General features: G+C 31.3%; 3 protein-coding genes and 1 non-coding gene across 5 annotated transcripts; 3 read left to right on the top strand and 1 right to left on the bottom strand.

Moving 5' to 3' along the window:
- Positions 1 to 2741: 2741 nt before the first annotated feature.
- Positions 2742 to 2813, top strand: TRNAP-AGG (transfer RNA proline (anticodon AGG)). The gene has a single exon. It is a non-coding gene; the product is annotated as a tRNA-Pro (tRNA).
- Positions 2814 to 4980: 2167 nt separating this feature from the next.
- LOC115699716 (two-component response regulator-like APRR1) lies at positions 4981 to 8660 on the top strand. Of its 2 annotated transcripts, XM_030627244.2 has the most exons (3): positions 4981 to 6324; positions 6981 to 7217; positions 8237 to 8660. In XM_030627244.2, exons 1-3 carry the CDS (start codon positions 5416 to 5418, stop codon positions 8258 to 8260), a joined length of 1170 nt encoding a protein of 389 aa, XP_030483104.2. In that variant the 5' UTR covers positions 4981 to 5415; the 3' UTR covers positions 8261 to 8660. The 2 variants fall into 2 exon arrangements, with proteins under 2 accessions (XP_030483104.2, XP_060958087.1); XM_061102104.1 differs by lacking the exon at positions 8237 to 8660 and having other exon boundaries at positions 5329 to 6324; positions 6981 to 7590.
- A 1717-nt stretch (positions 8661 to 10377) lies between these two features.
- On the bottom strand, positions 10378 to 11121 carry LOC115698828 (18.1 kDa class I heat shock protein-like). The gene has a single exon (XM_030626023.2). It carries the CDS (start codon positions 10998 to 11000, stop codon positions 10551 to 10553), a length of 450 nt encoding a protein of 149 aa, XP_030481883.2. The 5' UTR covers positions 11001 to 11121; the 3' UTR covers positions 10378 to 10550.
- Positions 11122 to 15211: 4090 nt separating this feature from the next.
- Positions 15212 to 16900, top strand: LOC133030081 (protein STRICTOSIDINE SYNTHASE-LIKE 11-like). Its single transcript, XM_061102292.1, has 2 exons — positions 15212 to 15485; positions 15609 to 16900. Exons 1-2 carry the CDS (start codon positions 15244 to 15246, stop codon positions 15910 to 15912), a joined length of 546 nt encoding a protein of 181 aa, XP_060958275.1. The 5' UTR covers positions 15212 to 15243; the 3' UTR covers positions 15913 to 16900.
- Positions 16901 to 17537: the final 637 nt, after the last annotated feature.

The raw sequence follows: 17537 nt of genomic DNA, 5'->3' as shown, positions 1-17537 counted from the left end.
GACGGTTAACTAATTCCAAAATGAAGGGGATAAATTGATCCCTCCCCTTGGACCCAACCCGCTCTGAGTTGCTCAGCACAAAATTTACATCACCCAAGATTAACCAAGGGCCACCAAACTTTTCACCATTAACCATCAAGCTAGACCAAAATTTCTTCTTTTCATGGAAGTACGGAGGACCATAAACACAGGACAACAGCCAGGGGCTCCTTACAGGGTCAGAGTACACAAAACCGGTAATCTGATTTTTAGAAACATTAATACTTTCAAATTCAAAGCCCTCTTTCCAAGCTAAAATTAATCCCCCTGCACATCCCACTGCTGGCACTACAATATTATGATAAAAGTGAATTTTCTTTAGGGAACGTACCAGACTTGAAGCATCCACTTTTAGTTCGGTAATGAAAATGAAATCAGGATTGCACGACCGAATCAGGGCTTTTAACTCTAGAACTGAAGAGGTCTGCCCTAACCCTCTACAGTTCCATGCTACACCTCTCATGGCTCCTGTGGAGGAGATAATACATTCTCCTCCACAGGGGTTTGAGAGTGGACAGATGAGCCAGAGTCGAATTCTTCAATCACCAACGAATCAATAAGCGGGTTCTTCACAATACCGTCAGAGAGAGACAAGGAATCTGAAAAAACTTCAGAAGGGTCTTCAAAATCAATTTTGGATGCTCTATCTAGTTCCTGTTCCTTTGTGACCCAAGGGAAGTCTCGGGTAACAGTCTGGTGTCTCTGAAATAGCTTATGGCACATCATATTCAAATGACTAGAACAAATTGGTGTCGAGCCTTCAACAAGCTTCCTCCTCATGAGCGGAGAATTGCAATCAAATCGCCGAAGAACCAAACCTAAGACAAAAATCCCGCAAAACGTACGAATTTTAAGGAGGCCAAGCTCACCAAATTTTCCAAGAACTCTAACATCTATCACATGAGGTTTGAAAAATTTTGCCCAAAAACTACCCTCCTTAACAAGGTAAATACTAACATTACCCATCAATGAGCCAACCAATGAGCCCACAACGTGGCTCATTCGAAGAAGGGTATTGATCACCCACACGACAAGGGCCTCTGACCACTACTACCAAAAGAACCAAATTTAGGAGCCAACCCCATGGGCCCAACAAAATTGGAAGAAGGCTCACCCAATTGGCCAAGTAAAACAATAAAACCCAACCACAAAACCGGCCCACACAAGTGGCTAAAACACAAGCTCCCAGGCCCAGAAAAATGCATATTACAATCCCAAATCAAGTGCCAACTCAGCATTGAAGACTCCTCCACCTCGGGTCCCACACCACACCACTCACTAAAGTTCAAATTAAACTTCAAACGGTCATTAAGAAAATAAGGTACGTGAATAGTACCCTTTCCATGCATGCCAGAAAGCAAACACGAGGATTAACAAAAATGGTAATCCCACCAACACGCGTGGGGAACCAAACAAACAAACGGCTTCCCTCCCCACTTCTCGAGATCCACCGATCACCATCATCAATCTTGACAAACCCGCCGGAGCAAAACCGCCCGAGCCATGAACCGCAGCTCTCACAAGAACCATCTCAACCTCCGCAAGAGCCTCGGTCGGAGAAGTCGAACGTAGAATCCCACGAGAGGTAGCACACGCACTCTTCTTAACATGAACCCGAAGGTGACAAAACAGGACTAGTCGTATTATTATTCTCGTAATAATACTGATTATTACTAGTCCTCGAATCGTTTCGATCCAACTCACTACTATACTCGGACCCACCACCACAATCACAGTAAACACTCCTATTCTCCAGTTCCGTCTCCGGCTCCGGTTCCTCCTCGGGCAAAATCTTTACTCTCCAAACCGGTCCATGATGATCGTCCAACACCGCCAAACACGCATGCAAACAGTTCCCTTCCTCTCTCCGCCAGATTCGAATCGTCGTATCCTCCGATCCACTGAACACCATCTTCTCCACCGCCACAACGCACAGAACCGCAAACCAATGACCCTGCAAAAACCCTCCGTGGTTGAATCTGGACGACATTCTCTCTTTCTCCCAGACATTTATGGTCCCGTCGCTAGATTCGGAATACAGAAACCTCGTTCCACCACCACCAGCGTCCGATCCCGAAGAAGACGATGAGCTCAGAGCTATGGCGTTGACCGGAGAAGGTTGGTATCGGAGAATCATAGTGGGAGTTTTAATACAGATGGTTAAACCTGCATTCTCTCTCTCTCTCTCTCTCTCTCTCTCTCTCTCTCTCTCTCTCTCTCTCTCTCTCTCTCTCTCTCTCTCTCTCTCTCTCTCTCTCTCTCTCTCTCTCTCTCTCTCTCTCTCTCTCTCTCTCTCTCTCTCTCTCTCTCTCTCTCTCTATAATAATAAGAGAGTTCATGTGAACATTCCCCCAAGTCTAACTCTCATCTCATATCTCATCCTTATCCACCGACACCACCAATTTCTTCTATAAGAATTACGTGATACATATTAAATTTCAAACCTTTTCTTTTCTTCACATCAATAAATCTACAATAAACTTAACACACTATTTTGGTTTCATTTGAATCGATCAATCTAAAATTATATTAAATTTAACTATTTTTATTTTTCTTTCTAAATGGAAATTTCCCAAACCTTAAAGAATACAAAGAACAAGAAAATATTCATGACTATTTCTTCCTTCCAAAAATTTGAGATGAAACATCTTATATAAAGTATATATGTAATATACTATAGTTTCTTACGACTTACCAAACAAGGGCATTTGGTCTAGTGGTATGATTCTCGCTTAGGGTGCGAGAGGTCCCGAGTTCAATTCTCGGAATGCCCCTCGATTTCGATCTTTTCTTTTTCATATGACGTAATTTTTCGTTTAGTGGTGATTTTTGGACATTATCGTAAAATCCAGGTAGCAGAAAAGAATAGAAAAGTGTTAAAGCGCTCTGTGCATGGCCCATGGGCCCCCACCTACGCTGCACTTTTCTCGTGCAAGTCAGTGCTTTATTATCACAATCACCATCACAATTCCTTCATCCATTCCCACTCTTTTTATTTGCCAACCCATACAAATATTTACCATTCATATTATCCCCATTTTCATTAAGAGGGAGAAAAGAAAATTTTAAGAAAAGTGGTGAAAATAAAAGAAAAAATTATTTGCTTAGTTGGTTGGAAAAAATATGAATTTTTTCTAGAAAAATTTGAGATAGGACCACTAAAATTTTCTTTCTCCAATTTGAAGAGATTAATAGAGAAAAAACTTTTAAAAAACAATGATGTAAAATTACTAATTTATTTTTGTAAACAATAATTATGTTAATAATTTAAAGGTATTATAGTAATTTTATTACAATTTAATATGAGTTTGAGGTTTAGATTCAATATAAATTTAATAATTTTTTAAAGGACGATGTATCCATGTATCCAAATTTAACAAAATTGTAATTTCATCGAATGATTTTAGGTAGCTGACAAGACCAACATGTATTAGTTCATGATTGGTCCAGTTTATAACGAATCACACATTAACACGTATTGATCTAGTCAGCTTCTTAATAAAGCTAATCTAGCGCAACAATAATAACAAAATTACAATTTTGTAAGTTTGGATACTTTACTTTCTATGCCAAAACAAAAATATTATTAAGTCTATATTCCCTTTATACAAATATTAATTAGGTCAAATATTATTAAATTATATTATTTACTATATTCATAAATTTATATTTAAAATTTAAGGAAATTACAAGTTCAAAATTCACATTTTCATTTTACTTTTTTATTTTATTATTGGAATTTGAACTTAATAATTATTTTAAGGTGTAATTACACTAAAATTTATTTTAACATAATTATTTATTATTTTATATTTTATTATAATCAATTATATAATTTTTTATTAAATATTGAAGTACACAAAATATAAGAGTAAGCATTGCTATTAAGTACTATAATCTTTAGTACAACTATGAGATTAGTGACAAATTCATAATTTTTACTTTTTGAAGGCTTATTTATCATTAAAAAAATATTTATACATACATTATAATCACTTTTACTACATTTATTTAATTTTGTAAGAACTTTTCAACTATTTTGATCTATAATTATCAAATTAAAAATTTTACATTTATTTTTTTAAAAAAGCAATATTTTTATTAGTGAGAGCTATATAGTCCCCACATTAGTATTAGTGGATCTGTCTATGAGCTAACCCCTTATAAATAATTATTAATTTTTTATAATTTTTTATCAAAAATAAGTGAAATTTGATATTAAATTACACTAATAACTTATGACAGTTTAAAAAACGTAATAGAAAACATACATATCTTATCTTTAATATTTCACTATAAAAATAAATAATCGTTCCACTTAAATTTTATTTTTGACTTCATTCTATTAATGATAAACATTAGACAATAGTTATCCATGTTTCAAAAAAAAAATATATAGTTATCTCGCAAATATATGTGTATAATATTTTAATTAAAATTAGATTGTAATTAATATGTATTATTTGTTCTAATTTTTTCTTCCATTGTTAAAAAAAGGGAAAAAAATGTCATAGTACAACAATTTTACTAACTAGGGGTGTAGGTCAGTCTGGTCAGTTTGTACTATATTTATTTAACCCAATATAAAGATATGGTTACAAAAACCTAAGTGCTCAATTTTGAGTTAACCCGTCCAAATCGACTACTAATATTTTTTTAAAATTTTATATTTAATTATTATATTTTAATTAATTGTAATAATAAGATATATATATATATAGATTAACTTCAAAGTTCAAATCAACCACTATAAAAAAAAATTAGTTTAAATTTTATATATTTTTTTAAATAGTCATATAAATTATATGATGTATAAATATAGATAATAAAAATATATAAATATATATAAAAAAATCTCTTAATTAAGTTGATCGGGTTAGTTTAAGTTAATTGGCAGGTTAGTATTATATTCAACTTGCCTAATATAAAGATTGAGCGGATTATATTTTTTTTTGTTGAATTTTCAATTTATATTTTTTGTTGAATTATCTCAATTTATTCACAAGATTTACAAAAATTTATGTACACTTGTACTACCAAATAGTAACAGCAAACTGATCACGTGGCGTCGTTAAACAAATAAATAACACTATTATATTGTACTTTGAAAAAAAAAAAAATAGAATGCCCAAAATTAAAACTAATTATGTATATGAAAAAAAACCCAATCCAACGAAATCTAGATAACAACACAATCTACCACTATAACCAATCCATGGTCTCCACGTGTCAACCAAAGTGATCCATCACTGTCATAATCCTTCTGAGACTTTATGACTAAAAACACAAAACAGTGTGCAATTGGGTCAACACTTTTCTCATATACTTTCTCTCTTCACTTCACAAAACAGAAAAAAATAAAAAATAAAAAAGATCATGTGCAACAAGAGCAGTCCTCTAAAACCTCCACGAACCCGGATCCGAACCCGAACTAGAAGAACCCGGTCTCATCTCCAGAACGACGTCGTTCAGCGCCGGCCACTTAAATCATCAGTACCCGCTAGACGATCCAGAACAAAGACCAGAAGACCCAAATACCTTTCTCTCCGTCTCCAACTCTCGAAAGAAAACCAAAACGAAAACGACGTAGTATTATTGACACCCTCACCCTCCAGTGAAATTACAGAAATGACCTCGTCGCACCACTACCACCACCACCAGCTCAACCTCTTCCCCTTACATCCGGAGAATCTGGTCAACGACGCGACCGCCGACGACAACGTTGCCTTGCTTTTCGACTCCGACGGCGGCGCCGGCTCCCTCAACGGCCTTCTCCCGACGGCGACTCCTGCAATGTCGGAGGAGGAGGAAGATTCTAGTTCCCAAGCGGCGGAACGACGGCGTTTCGATCGCGAGTACAATTACTTAAGCGACGACGAAGATCATCATAATCATCATCACCACAAGTTCTTCCACGTGGACGGTCGCGATCGGAGAGGGAATAATAGTAGTAACGATTCGCTTGTACGGACGGCGATGAGGAACAGAGAGAGGGATTTGAGCGAGGAGAAGTGGGTTTCGTACTCGGAGGTCGTTGAGGAAGTAACTAGCTCGAGCTGTAGTACTGAGATTTTGGAGAAGAAGAAGTTGATCGAAACGACGTCGTCATCATCTAAACAGGGGTATAATAGTAATTACAGTAGTAGGAGTACTAATAATAAGAATTTGGCGTTAAAGCTTGATTATCAGGAGATTTTGAAGGCTTGGTCTGATAAAGGCTCACTTTATATCCAAGGAGATTCACCTCAGACTGTACCTGACTTACAAGATAATAATAATAATCATGTAAGTAATTTTTAATTATTTAGTTAACTAAGTTCATTATTCTATTAATTAATCAATCATTGAAAGTACTCATCAAAAGGAATGGAACTTGGATTGTGAAGAATTGTTTATTATTTAATAATTTGTTTTACTTGGTTTTGTTTGTGAAAGCCGTTTTTCTATATTATTATTATTTTTTATTCATTGATTTGTTTTTCAGAGGTCCCAGTTGGGGATTTCAGCCAGGCTGTGTGTGTGGGTTCTTAATTCTAATTTTGGCCCCCCAAGCTTAAATTATTTTTAATATACTTTGGAATATTCTTAAAAAATATCCAAATAAACTATGTGATTACTATACCTTAACAATAAAATATTGTGGTTATAATAAAGGTTTATTTCATTAAAGTCTTTTGCTTATTAATTATGTGTGACATATTATAATGAGTATTTATACAGTAAAGTAAAGCTTAAGTAAATGGTAACAAACTAGTAACCAAAAAGGCTGTTACTATGTATTAATAATATTAATATGGGAATGTGAGAGACTACCACTCTCAGAAAGACATTACACTATTACCAAACAACCTTCTTTATAATAAATAAAGTGAATCATGAAATAGTAATTATTAAGGAATTAATTAATGTTTTGTTTGGTTTGGTTTAATTTGGGGATGCAGGGATTAGGGGATGTGTGGGGGAATTTGTGGCAAGTGCCTGAAAATGAAGTTAGTAAAGTTGTGAAGATGATGAAAGAGGAAGGAGAAGGTAAAGATAATCATAGTTGGATTAATAAGATGGGTCAAAGAGAAGCCAGTGTGTTGAGATACAAGGAAAAGAGACAAAGTAGGCTTTTTGCTAAGCGTATTCGATATGAAGTTCGAAAGCTCAATGCAGAGAAACGTCCACGCATGAAGGTACCTAATTTATTAACTCTTTTTTATTCTATCTATAAAGTCTTTGTTATGATTTTTGTGTGGGGTGGGGGACAAAATATTAAAATATTTCAAGAACCTAAATGCATATATAACATAAATTTAATAAAAACTACACAACAAAGCTGTAAGAAGGAGATAATCTAAGGCTCCTAAACAACTCTGTCTCTAGCTTTTATGGAGTCTAGACCAAAATTTTAAAAATGGGCCTTGGACTGAGGGGCTGCCTCGACCACCCTACTCTAAAGACAGGTCTGGTTCCTATATGAAGTGGAAATTGTTAGATAAATTAACAATTAACCCAAGATCTATTTGTATATAACATAGAACACAATAATAAGATATAATAATTAGGTATGTGTACCTGATTGATCCATAACAATTATCTCTGATTGATCCACAGCAGTTACTCCAATTCGATAGTGCAATACTATCAACTAAGTCTTCCTCCCTAGATCTCTAAATCAGAAGCAGTTTATTTTAAGCCCAAATAAAAGTCTAACAGAAATTGCATTGTATAACCACTTCCCTTTATTTGTTTTGATTTTTATCTTTATTACCATATTCTTTAAGATATACTCACTTTTATAGATGATGTTCCTATTAAATTATGTGCTTACACTTAAGTAGAGAGAAAAGATATATTAGGCAAGTTACTATAAAAGTGGATAGATTTTAATGAAATATAATATAAATATTTTTTATTAATAAATACTAAAAAAGAGATATTTCTCAACATATCCCCTATATGAATGCATTGCAGATGGAATATGAATGAGAATAAGAATATAATTGAATAAATCAAACAAATATTAGGAGAAAGTTGCGGAAGAATCCATTGTAAAATTGTGATTCTAATGATCATCTATTGTTTGATGCATGCCACATTATGCTAGTTAAGTTATGGCTAAAGAACTTGGTATTCGGTCATATATGACATATACAATTACTTTGATCCTTTTTATCAAGTAATAATGTTTTTTTTTCTCAACAATTTGCAGGGTAGATTCGTGAAGATAAGTTGAGGTAGTGTTGTAAAAATGAAACAAACTATAATTACTACTGCAAATAAAAGTACGACCTAGCTGTTTTTGTGCAAAAAGAAAGAAAAAAAGAACAACCAAGAAGAAAAGTAAAAGAAGTTTTCTTCTCTGTTGATTCTGGGTACTGCTGTTATAGTTTGGTATTCATAGAGAGAAGAGAGTAGATGGTGATTTCAAAGCAGAATTAATGCCCATAATTTCATATCATATCATTTCATATAATATAAATATGCGGTTTGGCCAATTAAGTTTGAAAATGTAAAAGTTATGACATTTATATAAGGTACAAACATATCATGTATTAAAAATAGAGATGCATGATAGGATCGTAGTAACATGTACAGTTCCAAATCTTTGCAATATCTTATATATTATTCTATCATACCACCACAAATTATTTGATAATAACAATTATATTAATATATAATATATGATACTTGAATTTCCTATCCACAATTGTCCATGTGTAAGATTATTTTAGATTTTGTGAATTGGTTTTACTGATTCTTGGATTTCTAAGATCAAGTTAAATCAATATCGGAACTAATAACAAATAGGTTTACACATGTGTACAAAAATATTGAAGTAATAATAAGAAACAATTCCCTTTTAAAAGAATGAAGAACAAGGTTTCTTTTTCTTACTTTTGTATATGAGTGTGCATAAATCGATCTAATTTAATTATAATTGACCGCTAAATATTAAATATTCAATTATGATTGAATCAAATTAAATGTTCGTAATGAAACAGTTTGAGAGAAAAAAACTTTGACCGCTAAACATTAAATATCCAATTATGATTGAATCAGATTAAATATTTGTAATGAGACAGTTTGAGAGAAAAAAACTTTGAGTTTTCGAAATGATGGAAGAAAGAACTTCTTTAAAACGAATTACAAACACTTTGGAGATTAGTTTGTAATTGACATTATACAAACTAATTGGTCCAAAATCAGCCATACCACTTGAGTTTTTAATTTTTGAAATAAGAGTGATTATAGACTTGTTTAGCATTTTCATGTCATGTCATGGCCATAATTAAGAACTCCCAAGATCACTTTTGTAATTGAGGGACCAACAATCTCTAAATAATTTTAGTAGAATATAGTATAAACTTCCATATTTTTGGGTATGCGAGCGTTATAGAGATTCAGTGCATGCTTGAAGATTTGTTAGGAAATGCTGAACAAATTGATCCGCGATAGATGCTATCTAGTTCTGCTTAATTATAGTAGCAACTTCTTCATTCTTTAACTAGATTTTCTCAAACCTAATCGAGCTTTCCTCCTCATTGGTTCGAAGACTTAATTGATTGAGACTACATAAACAGAAATAGCACGATAATCTGAATAATAGTAGTCTAAATGTTGTGTAATCACATGTTCAAACATTGAACTCCATTTGTCATTTCCAAAATACAAATCAAGCTTCTCTTTAATCGTGTTAACTTGATGTTTACTTTTAATTCAATTGTATAGACCCCCTTCAAATAGCAACTCAGAAAGTAAACAATAGTCAAGAGTGCTTCGAAAATTTTCCATCTGCATTTTATTCCTTAAAGCTACACCTTTCTTGTTTTGATTGGAAAGAATTCATTAATACTTGAATTTTAATGAATCTTTTAACAAAATATATAAGTGTTCTTGTGTGTGAAGTGGAAAGAGTTCCATATAGAATATGAACCCTTATTTATAAAGTTATAAAGAGTGCAATTTTGGCATTTGAGTTTAGACTCCAAAGAGTACTCAATTTTGTACGAATTGGTGAAGACTCACACACTTGACCCACACACGTGCTCTGTCTGATTTGAGCCGGGTTTGTGTGGTGTGATACTATATTAAAATTCCATTTAATATCACCAATGATCATTCATGGTAGCAATGGAGCCACATCCCATAATTAATCTTTTTAAAAGAGTTCAAGTTTGTTGTCTTTTGTGAGTTCTAACCCAGTAAAGTGCCATGCAAAACCGTTATCCAAAGCCATATAACAGTCAAAAAAATTAGTATTGAAATTAAGAAGAATTACATTTATATTATCCTTCCATAAAAGGAATAACCCCCCATTCGAGCGACTTAATATTTACTCATTTTTGAACCTTGAGAAACCACTTTATTTATTTATTCATAGTAATAAAACCAACCAACATAAATATTATTCATAATTAATTACACAATCCTTTAAAACAAAAAACAAAAAACAAAAGTCACACACCACACTCTCCTCTTTTATTAATTTGTAATAATTATATATAAGATATCCTTAATTTAAATTAATTAGCTTGAATCTGAACAAGCTTTGTCTCTGGTTTTTTCACTTCTTGTTTGGGAATGGTGACAGTAAGCACTCCATTCTCCATCGTAGCCTTCACCTCATTCACCTTAGCATTCTCCGGCAACCGAAACCTCCGATGAAACCTCCCACGTGAACGCTCCACGCGATGCCACGTGTCACCATGATGACGACTCTGCTCTTTGGGTAACCCACAATAATCACCCTCGTCGTTTTTCCTCTCTCCGCTTATTTGCAGAACTCGGCCATCGACGACCTCGACCTTGACTTGGTCTTTGGTCAACCCGGGAAGGTCGGAGACGAACACGTGGGCTTTCGGGGTCTCTTTCCAGTCAGTTGGGGTGTTGAGAACAGGGCACTTGTTCATCAACGACAGGAATGGGTCTAGGATTACTTCTTCGCCACCACAGATTTTGGGAACAAACGACATGTCGTATGAGCCTTGTATGTGTCTTTTATTGGAACACAAAATGTGATGGATTTAACTGAAGTAGTTTATTTATAGTGGAAAATATTGGGATGGATCTTAATTAATATATAAATTAATTAAGGAGAAAAAGAATGATTTGATTTGATGTAGTTTTTTCTAGACTCTTGTACAATCTTCAGGGAAGTTTTGGAAATTGGAACAACCTTGAATTTTTTTTTTTAATTGTAATATTGTCAAGTAAGTTCCAGAATATGAATATACATTTCTAGACTCTTGTTTCAATAAAATTATATATTTTTGATTTGAAAAGAAGGAAAGTTTATGTAGTTTAACTTTGAAATAAAGAGGGGAAATTCCTATCATTTTCTACTTATCAACAAATATGATTTTTGTAATTTCAAGATTGTGATTTTTGTGCTACAATAATAAATTAAGATTTTTGTGGCCAATACTATTTTTTTTTTAGTGTAAAATAGACTTAGTGATGTTATTTATTTAGTTACAAAGTAAGACTTATATATTGTGTTTCTCAAACAAACAAGAAGCTATCCAAGAAGATTATTTCCTTTGGAATTATTTATAAATAATAATAATGGTTGATTCAATCTAAATTATCAAACCAGGTTATATAATATTTCCAAGGCCCTCACAAGATACACATAAACACATTATGGAAATTCAGAAAATAGCATAGAATCGGAGACAAACACAACAAACTATTCTTCTTTTATCTATACTGCTGAAAACTATTCAAAGAAAATATACACTGCTGAAAATTAATTGTTCTTTATTATGAAAATTCAGAAAACAACATAAAATAATATAATAATATTTGGGAAATTTACATGATATACTAACTTTTGTCATTTTTTTATAAAAATACTGCCAGGCGGAATTTTTAACTTTTTTACTGTGTTTTTTCATAAGTTTCATACTGCAGTATACTGTATTAAGTTTTCACTGGTGTTCTACTGGTGTTTTACTAGTGTTTTACTGTTGTTTTGAGTTGTTCTGCTTTGTGTTTTACTGGTGTTTTACAAAAATACAGTATTTTTGAAAAGATTTCCGTGTGACAGTATTTTTGTAAAAATTAACTCAAATTTCAGTATTTTTGTAAATTTCCCTAATATTTTTTTATTGATCCGCACGTGGCAGAGGCTTGGGCCTTACTAGAAGGTCTTCTTCTATGTAGGCAGTTGGGCTATTATTGCATTAGTGTATTTTCTGATTGTTTGGATTTGGTGCATCTAGTTTCTAGTAAAATATAAGTTTACAATAAGAATATTATTGTTATTGGTGACATTTTTCATGTGTGAAAGTCTATCTCTAGTATTTTATGGTATTATTATTAGTGGTGACATTTTTTATGTGTGAAAGTTTAGTATTTTTATATTTTATTGTAAGCGAGTTAATAATACTTTAATTAGCACATTTTTTTTTAGCTAAATTAGCTCTCTTTTTAGATAATTCTCATGTCTATGATTAGTTTTCTGTTTAATTTACTTTAATTTATCATACTTATAGTAATCGTTGGATTTTGCCTTTTAACTAATAGAATTATTTCATTTTTAGAAAAAAAATAATCGTCTATTTTAAATAATAATTATAATTACTTTTAGTAAGTTTATTAATATTTTTTGGCATTTAATTATTATAAATAATATTTGTGTGATTTCTTTTAATAATTCAAAGGCATATTTATCCAATTATTAAAAAAGGAATATTTTAATGTCATTTCTAAAGCTTTTCTTCTTTAGATTCATAGAGTGTAACATGGATAATTCTATTCTCCTATTTTTATATGTATTATACTTAAAAATAAAATTCTTTTCAAATTATACGTTCATAGATTCAACCCAAAAAAAAAAAAAAACTAGACCTCACAATCATTATAGACTATATTTTTCAAGATGTTAGACAATTCAAGCACACCATATAAGTTGTAAACTCACTTACCGCATTATGGGTAACAAAGTTAAAAGTTCAATTAAACTAAAAAAATTACAACCCAAAAACACATGAGAAATTATTTTGCAATGATTACAATAATTATCAATCTGCCATCTATAAATTTGACTACTAAGAGCTTGTATGGTAGTGTCTCGATTAGTCGCTCTCCAAAATCACCAAAGTATTCCCTTTTTAATTAAGCCGCCATTTCTAGAGCAAAAAGACAAGCTTCTACTTCGCCTCTAAGAGGATCATCAGAGAATTGGAATCGCTTGGTAGCCACCCATGAAATTAAGCGCTCCCAAATGGTTCCTAGCCACAACTGTTAAATCCATCCAAACTTTCGCATTACAATTAATCTTTATCCAGATCGTAAGAGAATGTACTACTACAAAAGTCACTATTGGTGTTGGTTCTAGTATCAGTTAATTATAAAACTTGATACTAAAAATTAACCTAATTATTAAGTATCGGTTTATAACAAACACCAAAGAGTACTCAGTGGTGTCGGTCAGTACAACTATTATATAAGAGCAAAACATTTCATCATTGTTATTTAGGTTAACAATGAAGAAGTGGTGTTATCATGTACTTTGTATATAAGCAGATTTTTCGTTTCGACCTGTAATAATCAAGTAAACCACTAATAAGTTTACAGCAAATATAGTATTTTGTAAGCAATTTATACAAAATATGTCTAATTACCTTACAAGCATCATTATAAAATCATTGGTATCTCACTATATGATTTTTATCACCCCTGATAATATTTTTAGGGAAAAATTATAAGGGACAATTTGTCCCTAAAAGTTATTAGGGTCGATTTTTAGTATTATTAGAGGCGACATTTGTCACCCCTAAAGCCTAAAAATATTGTAGTACTGCATCTGTGCTTCGCTTCTAAGAGATCATCAGAAAACTTAAACTGCTTGGTAGCCACCCAGGAAAAGTAAGCGCTCCCAATTGGTACCTAGCCACAACTCTGCACATAAATCCATTCCAACATTCACATCACAATTAATCTTGATTTAGATAGTAGGACACTACAAAAAATTTTACTTTTAATTAGTCACAACAAAATTTGTGATCAAAAATAAAAAAAAATTGTGGCTAACTATAAACTATCATTTTTTTGTTGTGACTAAAAAGTCCGTAACTAAATGTATTTGTCACAAAAATTACAACTTGTTATGATTAAAACTAAATTAGTAATAATTTTGTATCTAAAATACTATGTTTTAGTTACAAGTGACTTTTTGTTGTGACTACAGTCATATTTAATCACAAAAATTTATCTTTTGATTAAAAAGTTGTTACTAATTAAAATGATTTTTTTTTTTTTTTTTATATAGTGGGAGGAGGAGACTACGAAGGATGAAATATTTAATTAAGTTTTATCTCTGGTATGGTTACACACACGCTATGAGTCCATCTTTGAAGAATGCTATATATTAAATTCATAATGTTATATAAATAAAAGAATTAAATAATTTTTTAAAAAGTAGATGTATATTCTTTTAAAATATGTTTAGCAATGTTTTCCCAGTTAGAGTAATTAATTAAAACTATGTCGTAAATTATTTGAAGAACTAATATTTATTTCTGCAGCAATTTGATCCAAGAACATATATAATAAAAAAAAATGCAACAAATATATATTGATATATTTTTTAAAAATAATAAATGATCGATCTTCCCATGTTGAAGGATCCTGGCCGTCTTCCATCTTTTTAATATTTATAATTAAGCTTTTGTCTTGACCAAATATTCGTTCCATCGATATAAACATATATATTAATATTTATAATATAATGGACCCGTAACCCGTTATATATCATCATATTTATCAATTTCAATTACTTCAGTAAATTAAAAGACGTGCAATTATTTTCGAAGAATATCTATGATCAAAATCATGAAAAGATCGTTATCACATGAAATATATATATTTTAATTTTTCTAATGGACTAATTTGAACTAATTATTAATTTATCTACAAATTATACTTAATTACAAAGACAAATTACAGATAAGAGGTATGTCCACACAAATCATAGCTAGCTAGCGGCCAGCAGACGACCATATATCTATTCTATATAAAGTGTGTCTATATAACCGAATTCTTGGTTTATGAGAAATTCATGGGTGATTTTTTTTTTTTAATTTTTTATTCAAAAATAACAATTTTTTTTTTGACTGAAGTTAAATTCAAAAAATCGTATATGTTATAAATACTTGTTGTGAACGAATCTTGTTCCCTATCTTAAGAAGCATATAGCTTTAAACAAAAATCATGTTGAAAATCCAAATTATAATTGTCTTTCTCTTTTTCTCATTCTCTTCAATACATATAGTCCTTTCCCAACTTAATTTCCAAAAGCTTGATCTACCATTAACTTCATCAGGCCCTGAAGCCTTTGCTTTTGACTCCATTGACTCAGTGAGTGGAGAATTCTATACAGGCATCTCCGATGGTAGAATTGTCAAATATAATACAACTAATTTCATGGAAGTGTATATCACAGCACCAAATAGGTAATAATTTATCCCAACATTGAACTCAGCAAATTAAATTAAATAGAATATGTTTTTCATTTTTTGTAACACTGTTTGATATATATATAATTATCATGTTATTTTTTTTTTAATTATATTCAGGTCGAGATTATGTGATGGAACAAATATGTTGGGAGCTATTTGTGGGAGACCAGTAGGTATTGAGTTTTATTATAAAGAAAAACTTTTGTACATCGCGGATGCATATAAAGGGTTGCTTGTGGGAGATAAGGATAAACTTGCTGTACAACTAGCCACAGGGGCTGAAGGAGTGCCTGATGGCTTAAATGTTGACCAGTTAACTGGGGATGTTTATTTCACTGATGCAAGTTCCGTATTCGAAATGAGGTATATCTTTCAAGAGATTCAATTAATTCATGATAATCAATATCTATTTTCTATATAAAATGTGCCTATATAACCTAATTCTTGATTTATGAGAAATTAGTGGGTGATTTTTTTTTTTTAATTTTTTATTCAAAAATAAAAAAATTTTTGGCTGAAGTTAAATTCAAAAAATATATACGATTGATATTACCCTCACTAATATAGATATTGATACCATCAACTGATACATTTACGGAAAAGCTATATGGAAGGAAAAGTTGAGTTGACTCACTTTGAACTTGGATATATATTGCATGTCCTAACTCCACTATTTTTGTTAGAATCAAAGGTCTTAGGTGTAACATGTTTTATATAATTATTTTCTTGTTTCATAAGAAAACTGTTGTTAAGTAACAGTATATCAACTTTGATAAACACTAGGAACTGGGAAGTATGAAATTTAATTTATAATCTTGGCAAATTTAACTTTCTTCTTCTTCTGTTATTAGCATATTTCCCTTTGTCAATCACAAGAGTTGAATTCATTCCTTTTGAGACTTACATAGCAGAAAAGTCCTGCAGGTAACAAATTTTTTGATATGGCTAATTTTTTATTGTTACATAGTCAATTTCAAAATATAGTACAAATACCATAGTGTAGTATTAATTTAAACAATATTTATAATTCTTTTGTCAAAATTAATTGTCAAGAACATCAATAAAATAATACCTAAAGTCTGATGTTAGATTTGTAGATTTGGTGAATGCCATTGTTATAAAGATTGTAGCAGCAACATGGCATGACCTGATTTTACACCTATTGTGGTATGGGTGTAAAATTTTTAATGGTTACTTGTATCACAAAAATTTGAATATATCTACGGACAACTCCTTGGCAATTTTAATCTTCTTGTATAAATTTGGACTTTTTGAAGTTCTCAAGAACACTATATTCGAATTAACTTAATTGGACTACAATACAATGCACAACACATCCCTGTTTAAGTTAGCAGATTTATAAATTTTTTCAATCTTTGTTGATATGTAGCCATATGTGATGTACGAAAATATTTAGAATGCACAAACTATAAATTAAGTTTTATATTTTGCATTGATTATTTATTATTATTTATATAATATAATGATATTTTGTTATATTACTATAATTTGTATATCTATCGTGTATGATTTTAATAAACGCAAACCCTAGATTTTGGGAATTTCTAATTGAACTTGGAAAAAAATCTGGTATTTTTGTTATAGAATACTATCACTTTTTGTTAAACATGGTTTTCACTTTTCACCTTTTCTTTTTGGAATGAGTTTCGAAAATTCTGGAAAAAATCTGCAACTGAATGAGGTAAAGACTACTACAATATTTACTTTATAAAACTTTTTTTTTCAATATCTTACTATTATTAACACCATTTGATTTGGATGTAGAAAAAATATTTTTGGATTGAGGCGACAATAAAAATAACTGATACTGTCCAGAGTTTTTATTATATGTCATGTGACGCATGTCATAAAAAAATAAATTTATACAATCGCAATGAAAAAATTATATGTGACAAGCCAACATGCGGCCAGGAAGGATTTCCTACACCACGGTATATTACAAAAAACATATGATATTATTGAAATTAAGTTAAAATAAAAAAAGATACTTACAATCTTATTATGCATTTTACAGTGCTATAGCAT

This window comes from Cannabis sativa, chromosome 8 (assembly GCF_029168945.1).
Source record: "Cannabis sativa cultivar Pink pepper isolate KNU-18-1 chromosome 8, ASM2916894v1, whole genome shotgun sequence".
Classification (NCBI taxonomy): domain Eukaryota; kingdom Viridiplantae; phylum Streptophyta; class Magnoliopsida; order Rosales; family Cannabaceae; genus Cannabis; species Cannabis sativa.
Note: the sequence above shows the minus strand (reverse complement) of the source record. Positions and strands in the feature narration are given on the sequence as shown.